We start from the raw sequence: 14,587 nt of genomic DNA on the forward strand, positions 1-14,587 counted from the left end.
TGACTTACACTCATTCAAACGTAACGTTCAAGTCATTAAGTATATTACAAAACATAAGATAAATCCTCAATTGCCAAAAAGGTTCAAGTTGTTGGACATAGTCATTTGTAGACATGATACCATTATGAAACTGTGGGAGGTGAGGCTTCCATTGCAAAAACTTAGCTGAAATCAGTTGTGATAGGCATCATTAGTATGGTTACCTAGAAAGAATAGGCTGAGTATTCTTTTAATTTTCAAAAGGTTTTCAAATTGCCAGTATTGATCCTGTATTTTTATGTAAACAGAAACAAATTTTTGAAATGTGTGAAACAAAAATAATCTGGGTTTCATACATTACATGTTTTTAAATCATTTTTCTGTTACACTTACATGTCAGTGTTCTCTGTTAGATTTACAGATAGCATCCTACCAACCCATTAATTAATATATAGCTTCTTGCATCTAAAAATTATAGCATCACATTTGTATTGGACCCTATGGGAAGTTCTATTCGGATACAAAAATGTAACATCCTGGTAAAAAATATAGAATCCTGGGGAGATCACTGCATGTATAAGAAACTGTGAAACATAAATATAATGTGGATTCATTAAAGGGGAGAAGATACATTTTGTAATGGAGAAAATATAACTGTATGTTAATATCTCAATTTTTGATAGTTGATTTTCTGACGCAGTCAGGATAGTTTAGCATTTTTCCCTTTGACCATAAAGACGCTCTTCCATGGAAACGCAAGTCACTTGATCACAATATTGTTTCCTGATTGGCCAAATACTAATAACTTGGTGGCATTAGAAAAAAAACGGTATCGAAAATTGAAATAGTGTGCCATGTGTTATTTTCTGAATGAAATGTAGTAAACTGTAAGCAAAAAGAACAAAATTTTACTGCATCAGCCATCTTTTTTGTGAAGTTAGTACTTGTTTATTTTCTAGATACTTAAGAAAACTGTGCCTTAAGGGTTTGTGATCAAGAACAAAGTGTTTTTTTATATGAAATCATTGTCATTCATTAAAAGAAAAGTCTAGTCATAAGAAGGGACTTTTTCTGGGCAGAAATTAGCATGATAGAATTTATGATGTACATTTGTATATGTAATAAGCTACATGTATAATACATGTACATTTGTGTTTAGGATGGGTGTTTAATATGTTCTTATACCTTGTTTACAAAGTTATTTTTACATGTAGATAAATACTAAAACAAAAAGTAGGTAAAATCTTCTCGTTATGTAAATATTCCATTACCATTCCCTACTTAGTTGAATTCGAATTTTTTTAATCTTTCCACATTTTGAAAAATTTTTCTAATGTTCAGTCAGGCATTGTAATCCAATCCCCGGTGTTTGTGAGTAGATTTTTTTTTTTTTTTTGAAGAATCGATGGCATTTCCGTTCTTTATTTGAAAACTGTTGATTACAGACATGATTTTTTTTCCTTTTTTTAGCGGAATTCCACTATTTCAAATCTGGATTTTGCCATTACGATTCTTTTTTTACTGTATATTTACTTCTGATTTTCCCAATTTCTGCTTTGTTTGTAGACCTCGTAAAATCATTTCTGTGATTATGAAGATTAAGGTTTTACAATGTATATATTTTTGATATTACCACTATTTTCAGGTGCAAATTAATTATACATGTTTTGACTGGTACACAAGGCCATAATATTCTGTTTAGTTAAATCATCTAATCACAACCCATTTTTTGGCCTCAAATGTAGCACATCGAAATAAAGTGTTAAAAACTCCTTCCCTGAAAAAAGCAATAAAAAACATAAAAAACGAAAAAGTTATGAAGGAATACATTTGACCAAAAAAATACCTTCATAATGTACATGTTCATGTATTTACTGGCCAACCCTATTCTAAATTCTAAAGAAAACAATACCTGAATATGGTATTTGCTGTTTGACGGAAATATATGTTGTAGTTTTTTTTTTTTTTTTTTTTTTTTTTTTTTTTTTTAAATTTTGTATGCTCTATACTGCAAGATCATGATTTTTATGTTCTGGTCTAAACTTTACATTTCAATCTTGTTACCTATATGTAAACAAAAACAGGCAAACAAATGTTATTTTATTATATCCCAATACAAACAAAGTTTGAGACGAATATAAATTTGTAGGAATCATCCTGTCAGTATATAACCACAACTCCACCTAAACTGCTCAAAGGACTCTGATGAAAATTAGCAGGAAGTTTGGGCATCATGCCAAAGGGAGATCATTGAACTAATGGGTTTTACATTTAGTAATCTTTTAAAGCAGAGGGCTGTTTGTGAGTTTGTTCACAATTTTTCTCTAGGTTATGTCAACATGTACATGTACAATGTGTGTACAAAGGATGTGTATGTGACCTTCCTATTGTGACTCAAAAACTCTTACAAATGTGAAATAAGTGTCTTTTTTCTAGATCAAAAAATCAAAATACTCATAGTAAAAGTAACTTCTTACTGTGTGGTTATTTTAGCTCTGTTAAATCATACATGTACATGTAGATGGGCTAAGTTTTTACTGAAAATAATCTTTAATATACCGTACTACATTTTGTACATGTGTATCAGGGAGTATTCATACATTATATTTTGCACTAGTAATCCATTGAAAATGAAATACTGGTTTTCATTCAGTATTATTATATACAGTAATGAAAGGTATCTGAAAGGTAAGTGGCCTTGTCAGTATCAGGTACTGAAACATTTGGAACATGTCTGTTTCTGTCAGTAGCCCATTTTACACATGAAGAAGACAGACATGGTGACATTCATAGACATACGTATGTAGAACAACAAAGTTGAAAATCAATAGAAAGTCCTTTTGATAATCCAGGAAGTTAGAAACTGAAAGAAATGTGGATACAGTGTATATAAGATCAAGTGCTGAATCAGTGATTTCGAAAAGGCCGGCGGCAAGGCACATTAAAGCTAAAATGGTCATTTCAATGCTAGGATGTTGCCTATAGTCATCTAGAGCATAAAATGTACATTCTACATAATTTCTTCGAGGGTAAATTTGCCCGGTATGCAGCTTTTACTTTGTTTAAAATTACCTGTTTGCTTTTTTATGGTTTAGTAAGCTTTTGTCACATAAAGCCTAGCAACCCTTCATGGAATGGCTTGTTATTTGGTATGCAGCTTCAATTTAATGAGTTGTACCTTGTTCAAGCTTTTTTCTCGGTCATGCTTTAATTTTCTGTTTGCTACATTATTTTGATGCCTTGCAGGATTTTGTACATTTTCATAGTAAAAAACTTGCCATCCCATCATGGGAAAAATTTTATATAAATTCATGCCGCTTGACCTTTATGTGTTCAACATTTGTAAATTGTATCCAAGTGTTTTACCTCACCCAAGCATAAAATTCCTGTTCGGCAGGGTTCAGTAGTCCTGTGCCTACATTTTACACCTAATTTGAGAGAGGACTAAATGTACCTAGACATTTTAATTGGTAGTCCTTTTGGTTACCTAAATTACATGTAATTCTTAAAATTTTATCATACCTACAGACAGGGCAGTAAGATAATCTTGAGGACTACCTAATTTAATGATCAGGAAGTCCTTTGGGTTACCTAGCTATAAAAGTTATTGTCAAACCCTGGTTTGGTAAATATTTTTATCAACTTTTTAGAATACACGTACCATAAGTTTTACTCACAAAAATTCTGCTACCCTTTATGGGAATAGTTCGAAATTTGATGTGCAGTTTTAGCTTTGTGGGTTTAACTGTGTGTGAGCTTTTTGGCTCAGACCTGTATTCACTTCCACATTGCTGTAACATTTTTTTTTTTAAATCTGTGCAACCCTATAGCATAGGAATGATAAATAAAATTGAAAATTGTATGGAAAGCTTTCAGTGCCATATCCACCTCCTGTTGAATGTTCCTTTATATTATATAGGTGGTGGGAATGTTCCTTTATATTATATAGATGGTGGGAATGTTCCTTTATATTATATAGATGGTGGGAACATTCATTTCATACTGAACTAATTTCTTCTAGTTTAAAATACATGTATTGTGATTTTTTTTGCACAGAAAGTGGTGAAATCTTTTAAGGTCACTGAATACTTGTACATGTATTGTATAAAGGTAGTCATGGTCTTCTTTATTTTTGACCAATATTTAACCCACTCGTCATGATCCCCATTCATGGGGGAGTTATTTAACAACTACAGCAGTAGAATCTTTATCTTTAGAAGCAGGTTAACCCATTAGACTTCAGGCAATCAATGGAATATGACTCACTATATAAATGTTAGTTTATTTATTCCATTATAATTGTCTGCTAGATCAATAAATTTCTGCTGCATGCAGGTAATATAGTTTTGCAGTGTTTTGTCAGATTTTGCTGCAGGTTACAAGGGACTTACAAATATATGTGTGTTATAATAGCTTTGGTAATCTCTAATCAGCCTTATTGTATTGTAAAGTCCCAAGGACATAGATACTAGCTTAGTAATCAGTCTACTGTGTGGTTCTGAATGGCTTTTTGAAGTAAAGAAAATTGTGATTAAGTTGATTGTGCATACAAATGTTGCACGATACATGCAAGGTACATGTACTTGGAATCTAACACAAGAAATATAGCAATACATTGATTTCTTAGCTATTTAGACTTTACTTGTCAGTAAAAATTGAAAGTTATGCATACATTAATTAGAAATTATGTCTCTTGTAATTCACTTAGTATTTCCATAAGTTAAAGCCCTGGTGTCTCATGATTTGCCTTCTGGTCAGATTGACAAAAATTGAAAATTTCTTACAAGGTACATGTACATAAAATTATTGAATATTTTACTGGAAAATATACAAATGTAAGTATTTTTCAATGTTCTTAGTCTCCCTCTATAAGTACATGTAACTTACCAATATATGATCTGATCTGTGAATCTTATCATTTTCAATCCCAATCATTTTTCCAAAAATGTTCTGGACCTTGAACTGTGAAAACAGGGATGTCCTTAATCACTTACAGTATTTGTGTTCCTCGAGAAGTCACTCTCTAAAGTAACACCATTTAAGTCATAGCTTTATTACTTAAAAGCATATTTAATTGCTGGGTTATTATCAATTGCTATAATATTTTTGCATTTTGTTGATGTACATTTGTATGTCTGCAATCACTACATGTACTGTGCTGTACTTGCACCTCAAGAGCCCTTAATTGGTCAGATAAACTTGTATTCTTGTAACTTGTCACTGACAAAGTTGGTCAGGATTTTAAAAAAGTAATTTTTACCTGTAGCACCAACCTGGAAAGCAGGTATAGTAGCCCCTCATCTCTGTCTATCATGCTTCGGGTGTAACTGCATTTTGTACATGTATACCTTGTGTAATCTGTAACTCAGAAAGTATTTAACTAATACTCAGTGTTTGTACACATATTGAAGAAATGCAGCTCTCATTATGGAGAAATTGAATACTTTTTTTTCTATATGTCTAAAATATGTACTTGTTTTGTAACCTAATGTTGTTGATGTGTAATCTAAAATAAAAAGTATTAAACCAGTATTGTTCAAACTTTGCACAGTATTCAAACAAAATATTGATAATATGCACCTGTTATTAATGAACAAATTTGATTAATATTTCCTACATTTATAGCATGTAAAACTTCAGCATTTTTTTAGCAGTATATGCTATCATTTACACATTTTTCCACTAGGTAAATTTATAAAGTACTGAAAATATACATTAGCTAAATTTAAGTTTTATGAGTTATTTATGGACTTTTCCCATATGACTTACATGTACAGGATTCCACTAGCAAATTTTAGTAAGTGGAAAAATTTCTACAAGCAAACTTGAATTTCAACTTGCATTTACATGTAGCAAGTATTTCCGCTTAAATTTGATCTCTGCATTTTATTTTGTACAGTGTATGCTATACATCACTGTAAATGAATTTTCTAAAGTCTAAGATAAGAAGTTTAATGTCCCAGTCCTCTGACCAACATTAATTTGAACCCCTAGTCATGCAACAGTGAAAAACATTTTGGTACCTGAAGTATGCATCATCTTTAGTGCATTATTTTGCTTCCTGTGAAGTGTTGTTTCGATAATGTGAACAGAGGTGATATTTATACTTGTAGATCCTAAAAATAAACTCTTGTAAATTATTTTCTTGTGAGAAAATTCTGAAATGAAAAATGCCAAAAGTATTTTCAAGCATTTCCATGTGAAATATATTTTTAGCATTCATGTGATAAGGTAATGTTTTGCACATTTTAGTTCTTGTGACATCTGTGTTTCTTAAATTTGATTTTGAAACCTTTACTTTATCCAATCAGTCAAGTAGATTTTAATTCCAATTGGGTCTTATGATCAATAAGGTTTTTCAATTTCAAATTTATCCATTTGTTCAAGTGGACAGGAATTAGCTTGAAGAGTTTATTTCTATTTCAATTAAAAATTTTAATAAGCAAATTAAATCAATATCCTGTTTATTTGTTGAAATAGTTGTATTCTATTGAATGTTTCGGTTCTTGAAACCTTTATATAACATTTAAATACTAAAATGGAACAGTTGTTCTAAAATAGAAACTTTCTCTGGACTTGTACATGTTCCAGTAAAACTACATGTACATGTTATGTATTCTAGTACTAATTAATTGGATATATTTTCTAAATATATTAAATAAATGGAACATCTTCAAGTCTTGCAAGGTTGGTCAGCATGTAATTTTTGCTTTACAAAACATTGGCTGCATGAAGCATTAATGAAAGTCCATTGTTCAATTTTATCCTGCTCTAACCACATTTTCGTGTACTTGGGTCTTGGATAATTGTTGAGAATAGAATTATATAGCACAAGTGCCTATTGATCTTCAAATGTATAAGTGGGTTAGCTCTATCTTATTTAGCAGATAAAATAAAATTAGTTTCTGAATTAAATCTACACCATTCAAGAAATGCCATAAACAATGCTCTTTTTATTCCTAAACCTAAGACTGAACTATTCAGACATACTTTTGTTTACTCTGGCCATTCTCATTGGAATATCTTCCCAAATGAAATAAGAAGTGCAAAAGGAATAATTTTTTTTGGAGCAGAAATTAAAAATCTTCCTAATGGAACAACAAGCAAAGGAATAATTCAACTGTGTTTACATGTACTATAATATAAAATGATAATTTTGTTGGCATGCATTTATGTATTATTTACTAGTACTGATTTTGTGGCATTGTATTTTTGGTTTTTGTGTGAGGGCCTCAGGGAAGATTCTTTGTAAACTAACTGTGTTACCCTCTTGAAATAAAGTGTAATTATTATTATTAATTGATTTGACTAAAAGTCTGGTACAAGGTGATGTATCACAAAAGGACTGTTGGGTTTTGTTTTCATTTATTATGGCTGAAACTGTTTTTTAGCTCACCTGGCCAAAGGCCATGTGAGTTATTCATTTATTGCCATCACTTGGCGTCCATCGTCGTCGCCAACTGTTAACAATTTTTTTATGAACTTCTCCTCTGAAACTATTGAGCAGAACTATATGAAACTTTGCACAGATGTTCCTTAGGATATCTTGTGTTTAGATTTATGATCTATCCAAAAATATGACAGTCATTACTAAAAATAGAACATAGGGTGTTAGACAATAGTTTTTCGCATATATCTCCAAAACTGTTAGGTTTAGCCAAATTGATAGGGTAAAAGTGCTCAGCATAATTAGATCTTTCAGACAGTAGTCTTTCGCATTTATCCCCAGAACCGTTAGGTTTAGGCATACCTGGTAATAATGACCATGTTAAAGTGTTTAGCATGATAAGATCTATCTATTCTATCTATGGGTAAATTTTCGTTTTAATCTGTTAAGCCATGTTGAAGTTAATGCCCTTTTCCAATGTTTTTTGGCTATTTGGAATATTATTTCTTTAAAAAATCTTCTCCTGTTACACTACTTGACCAATTGAAAGAGTTATTGTCCTTGAAATGTGAAAAATGATTTTTTTTTTTAGTCTCAGCCAATATCTTGAAAAGAAAAAAATTTTCAAATGAAGAAATGATCATTATAATTAATCCTACCAAAGTCTTATCGAGTTAGAATTGTTGGACAACTCCTTGTTAAATTTATTGCCCTTGAAAGACAAAATTTAATCAGGCGAGCTATTCAGGCTCCTGGAAGCCTCTTGTTTTTTGTTTTGTTTTTATTTTTGCTTTTTTTTCGGAACAAGTCACCGGAACAGATACATTGATAGCAATTTCATGGCACTTTGACTAATTGCTTCCCTGTTTTCAATAGAGTTATAAAGTCCTCAATGTAGATATGGATTACGTATACATGTAGTACAATTTAAACTAAATTGCAAATGGCTTTATATAAATGTTCTTGAATATGGAATAAATGGGACCGAAAAGGGAAGCAAAATTGTTAGTTTGAAATGTTGAATATAACCTGGTAAAAACCCAGTAGTGCCAATAGCAGGTGTAGGATCTAATTGATTGGAATTGCATACATGTATAGGAGGCATTGTTCTTTGAAATATTATTATTATTGATTTTTATTCAACTGCAAAAATGTTGTGGTTGTGTAATTTTTAATATTTTTGATATTTTGTTTGATTTGCCGTAGTAAACAGAAATTAACATTAAGTTTTTCATATAATCCGTGTTTATAAGAGATAAAAATTATATAGAATGCTCTGTAAATTTCAAAATAAAGGGAGATAACTCTGTAAATGACACTCAAATACAACAGAATCTATTGGATTTTCAATTTTGATTATCTTCTTAGAGCAGGCAGATTTGAATGCAAAATTACATATTTCATGGTATAGACCCATAAAACAACTTAATTACAAAAACAAAAATATGTAGCCTTTTTGGGGTGTATCACATTTTTCAGATTTTGCATGATTCTTACAAAGCGAGCCACTTAAATAGTAGTTGATCAGTGCTGGATCATCATTTTGTCAAACATTTCATGAAATTGAACTGTGTAACTCAAGTGTAAGAGGTTTTAAATTGGTTATTGAGTTATCACACTTCATTTGTAAATGTTTAGGAATAGGGGCCATAAGCAAGCATTATATAAAAGTTATTTGTATAAAATATAATTTCAGTGTATGTGCATGGATCTCTATGAAATTGGATCACAAAATTCCATACTTGCAGTTGCAGATAAAAGTCTCACAATTTTAATTTTTACTAAAGTTTTATATGCACAAATGATTTTTTTTATTATTTAGATTTTCTAGACACTGAAATGATGATGATACTTGAATGAAGGTTTGACTTCAAAGACTTAAGTTTTATTATCCTTCAAGAACGTTACAAGTACAGACAGATTTTTTAATTCTAAGAAGGTTTTCATGTGAATGTACTTTGAATATATTTGTATTGGACATGAGTATCGGACAGCTTGATTTTGTTGTGTCTGTTACAGGTATGAAGGACTGATTCTTTGACTTACTGACAGGTTTCATCATAAAAAAAAATATATGATGGTAGGACTATGATAGGAGTCTCAAGAGAGATTATAACCATCAGAAGCAACTGCTTCTTCTGTGATGTGTATTGACATCTGTTTTGCATATTGTGTATTCAATTACTGATGTAGATAACTAATTCTCTAAAGTATCTCAGATACTTACACAGGATAAATAATTCTCTCCTGATAGATCTAAAGACACTGGGTGAATTTCATTACTGGTTGTACATGTATTAGATGTCTTACTACATTTCACTCTATATATATAAAGTTAACTATGTCACTTGAAAAAGGAAGTTGTTGAATGATGAGGGGAATTCATGTAAATCTTTCTGACCAATCTGATGCATGTACAGATATTTAACCAACTGACATTAAGGTAAGGAGACTGCATCTATAGCTGTATTATTGGCATGTCTTATGCAAACAGACAAATATTTGTACTGTAAATAAATTAATGATAGATGCACAAGGTTAATGTATTCAATTAGGATGCATGATTGATAAGCATCAAGCTCAGCCCTAAAGTTATCATGATATGATGTTTTACTCATAAATCCTGTGACTGTACAGTTTTTATATGTACTATACTTATTTTTACTCCACTTCAGGGAACAGTAAATAGTAATCTTGATATGTTCTTTTGGAGTGCTGTTTTAAGTTTTTTTTTGGACTACCTGTATATCCAAACAATTATGAACTCTGAAATATGTGGAAAATGAATTTTCTTAATCAGAATATGACATACATGTACATGTACATGTATTGGATTATAATTATACTTTGCACGTACAAAGCTTTTCCACAGTAAGTAACAAGCCATTACACTGTTGAGTTAGCCAGTTAATTATTACTATACATTTTGGAAATGTAGGTAGAAGTTAATTTCATTTTATTATTAATATTGAAACCATTTTGTTTCATTTGTACATGTATCTATATATCTGGTGTAGTACATGTAAGTAGACTTGTGAAAGTGATGCTTTTATCTATCTGATATCTATCAACCCTTTTGTCCTACAAGTACATTAGTAAAAGATTAGGTACATGTAGTTCTAATGTAAGCCATTGTAAATATACATGTATGTAAGCAACATAGAACTGGTTAATGTGTTTGGTTAGACTAAAATGGTAATAATAGATTGTTCCGAAGTCCAAAAACTGTACTTATCATATGTTGAATAGTATACTAGCTTTGAGCCTTGGTGAAAAAGAGGTCAACTTGTAGCTTCTTATGTGAGTTATGCCCTTTGATTTTAAAAACTTGTAATATATTGTTGCTTAATGTTATTCAGAATCAATGTTGCACTTTTCCCTCTCTCAATATTCTTCTTAAATACCTAATTTTATGAAGCTTTATGCCTTCTGTTACAAGCTTTAAACTTACTCCCATTTTTTTTCCTCTCCAGGTTGAAAATCTCATTGTTTTTAATTTTTGGCAGGTTGCCTCGTTGATGTATTTCTTATCACCCTCCCATAGCATTGCTATCAGAACCTCATGGCTGGATGTTCCTTTATAGAATGTGGTACAGACAGCTGGAGTGATAAGCCTGTTCATTCATTCATTTTACATCTATCTCATTGAAATTCTCATTAATGTATCAAATGATTTTGCTTTTGTCTTTAATCCCAAAACTTTGATAGAAATTTGGTTTTAAAGTATCTCAGACAGATACTGGTATGTTGTATGTCTATAGAGCTGCTTATCATGAACAACTTAGGACAAATGTCTGTAGTTATGAAATACTGGCCATTCCTTTGGAATGAGATGTACATTTTTTTACTTGTTGAACTATTAATGTATGAATAAAGTGCAGTAAAATATTTTTGGAGATAAGCTACTTCATTCATTTTCTTTAGATGTTTTAAATTTCATTCTCACTGAAGTAATAACAGTATTATTTACTAAGAAAATTTACTATTTTCATGTGTATAGGGGCTTAGTATGGCAAATAATTTTGTGTTCCACTTTTTGGTATAACTATATCTTTCGATATGACTATTGAGACACCCATCTTTTGACAAAAATACACATAATATAGTCTAAATCTGTCTGTACAACAATCTACAAATTCGGCAATCTGGAATTCCAAATGGGGGGGGGGTATTTGCAGAGGTGTTTACCATTCCATCAAACTATTTTAGTATTAGAGTGGAGAGTGCCTTCTCCAACCATTCAATCCATCTTTGGTCAATTCATTTCTCTTTCTGTCTTATTCAAAATCTAAAAAATTTGAGCTATTTTGATCTCTTTTCTTTTGGTAAAATTCCCATGTATGTAATGATTGAAGTATAACTTCCCTTTTTACCACTTTTTTCTATTTTTTGGTTCTTATGTCAAAGGTACAAAATGGTATTTGTTGCTTTTACATATGTGTACCACATTTGCTTTTACATATGTGTACCACATTTGCTTTTACATATGCGTACCACATTTGCCTTTACATATGTGTACCACATTGGCTTTCCCATATGTGTACAACATTTACTTTTACATATGTGCACCACATTTGCTTTTCAAAATGTCATAGTTTAGATCTTGTCTAACTTAAGATATTTCACAAAAAGTATTTTTAACTTGTATCAGAAACTTCATTTTGGTATTTCTTTCACATCCTGTTTACTAGATTGATTACTCAGTAAATATCAAGTGATAGTTTGGTCACACTTATCTCAAGTTTTGTTTAATGAAATGGATAAATAGCATTGTCATAATAATTTGTTAGATGTTATCAGTGAGATGCTATTTCTTGTGATGATTACAAGGGGTGGCAATACCTTTGGTTCTACTTTATATATATTTCAAATGCAAATTTTTATTATATGCCCATCTTTTAGGATGGAACTTGTAATGGTATACCTGTATCCGTCTGTTGTTCACAGTTAGCACAATTACTAAAAAATGCTGCCTCCATGGGAGTAACTAGCCACATTCCACAAAGTATTTTATAATTTGAATTTTATGTAAGCTCTGTGCAAAAATAGTTCTGGTTGAAAGTTTAGGGGCTATTGTATTTTGATGATGTTCTGTTCTAGTCATAATCTGATTTTCAGAAACAGGGGGTAGATCCTGATATGTTGAAAGGAGGGTCCAGAGGACTTCCAGAAAAAAAGGGGGTTCCATGCTATCATGTGCTAATTTATATCCAAGTTGTGCATAAAATTAAAAAAAAATTCTTTGGAATCATGGAATGATAAGGAGTTACATGTTTTACTAAACTCCCAATCTTAAGTAAAAAAAGACCCCAGGAAGTCACTGTTCTTGATACAGACAGATATGTAGAATTCACAAAAATTAAGACATTAGAAATTCCTTCATTCTCTATTGTGTTGATAATAAGAATTATTCAAACCTGGACTTTACGATGTTATTGAGATTTGTCAAAATCAGTATTGATCATTGGCAAAACCTAAGAAATAAAAGTCAGACAAACTCAGAATTCAGAAACAGTAAAGGTTAATAAAACATTAGGCATACACTGTGTATATCTAGTTACATTCTTTTACACCTCTGATATATTAATAAAAACATTGATTCCCCTTGAGGTTTGATATGGATAGATATTTGTATATAAGTATAATAAATATTTTATCAATGCTTAGTCTGGTAACACCCTCTAACTAATTGGTTTGTAATAAAGGTCAGGAAATGGTGAAGAAATAAGAAATGTATTTTGTACCTTGCCGACAAGTTACACCATTAGATAGAAATAATGAGTAACATTTTCTAGAGAATGTTTTTATTGTCAATATATGGCCCATTGAGATGCATTTGATGACTATTTTGTATGTTGCATGTAAGAAGTGTCTGATATATACATAATGTATTCTAGACTATAATTATGATTTTATACCTGATTACTTAAGATAGGAAATCAGTGAACAAGTCTAGGTTTTTTCTCATGTCCAATGGTCTAAGAGGACTTTACTGTGTTGACAGTAAAACAGTCTTTGATATTAGGGGACTACCTGTATGTATGTATGTATTTTTGTATACATAATAGGAATCAAGATCTTTTTTCTGATGTGTGACCTTTTAACACCTACTCTGTATTGGGTATTTGTGATAGGTGCTAAAGGGACAAAAGTTATGGTTGGTGCCTACGCACACAATGTTACTGATATTGATTAACAGTGAATCATTTTACATGCTAATCATTTTGTGTTGGAGAATTTTTTTCCCATTTCACAACTATTGGTTACTTACCAGTAATTAGTGACAACGTTGAATGTGTGAAAAGTTCCTATCATGAAATTGAGTTATCTTTCTTGATACATTGATGATACTAATATGTTTGGGAAAACAAATATTGAGTTTACATTAATCAAAAGTAAATGTATATTTAAATTGTATTATAGATATTTTTCAAGAGTTTATTGTTCATTATGGACTTAACTTCTATACCATGTCAATGTAGTGACAGCTGCATTGTACATGTATTTACAATAAGAAAAGGTACATGTGACTGAGACCAGGAAATATTCATTTCTATATAGGGGAATCATAAAATGCACTTTAGTCTGCCTCTTAAATTGTAGATATCTTTTAAAAAACAAGTGTCCAACACTTTGCCTCAAATGGCTATATTTTGTAAACAGACAAATCAATAAGTGGAGACTCTATTCTTTGACCTCTTTGATTTACAGCAGATTGGATCTATTTTGTCATGATGTACCCAGTTATAACAATATTAATGTCAAGTGGTTAGCTATTGTGACTCAAATCCTGCTGTGTAAATCCGGTGATACTTTAATTTAGTGATAGTTTGTAATCCTTATATGTATATCTCCATTGAAGTTTCGTCAAGTAAAGATATATGTAGGTCCGAAACTGTACTCCCAGGTTCTTAATGACTAATTACATAATATTGAAGAGCATGAGGGTGTTTAGTCATTTGACATGTTGGTTAAAATGGAGAATCAACCACCAGGTAAATTATTAACTTTAAATAAATTAATATGTCAATCGTAATAAACATTCCTCTATATAACAACTTCATAAGTTTTTTTTTTAACAGCTTTTACTGATGTTTTGAAATTTAATTTATTTAATTATTTTATTACATTTTTGGTTTTACATGTAGAAGTACATGTATGACTATTTTATCTGATGGGAGATTATTTTGTCCTCTGTATTTCATTGGATATAAACTGAAT

The 14,587-nt window shown here is 30.9% G+C and overlaps 1 protein-coding gene across 7 annotated transcripts in view; it reads left to right on the forward strand.

Annotated features, from left to right (window-relative positions):
• The window catches only part of LOC148611650 (rap guanine nucleotide exchange factor 1-like), a 67,761-nt gene that overhangs the window by 2,371 nt on the left and 50,803 nt on the right, over positions 1 to 14,587 (forward strand). For 4 of the 7 annotated variants that reach the window (XM_088592379.1, XM_088592382.1, XM_088592385.1 and 1 more), the window contains exon 1: positions 12,430 to 14,361. The exons of 1 other annotated variant lie outside the window; for it this stretch is intronic. In XM_088592379.1, the coding sequence (XP_088448505.1) occupies positions 14,331 to 14,361 (31 nt within the window). In that variant the 5' untranslated portion in view covers positions 12,430 to 14,330. Of the gene's footprint in view, positions 1 to 6,626; positions 6,667 to 9,786; positions 9,810 to 12,429; positions 14,362 to 14,587 lie in introns of those variants that run through there. 2 more of the 7 variants (XM_088592380.1, XM_088592383.1) reach the window with 2 other exon arrangements.

The sequence above is a fragment of the Perna viridis genome, chromosome 7 (genome assembly GCF_037379345.1).
Source record: "Perna viridis isolate PV_CMFRI_1.1 ecotype Kerala chromosome 7, ASM3737934v1, whole genome shotgun sequence".
Classification (NCBI taxonomy): domain Eukaryota; kingdom Metazoa; phylum Mollusca; class Bivalvia; order Mytilida; family Mytilidae; genus Perna; species Perna viridis.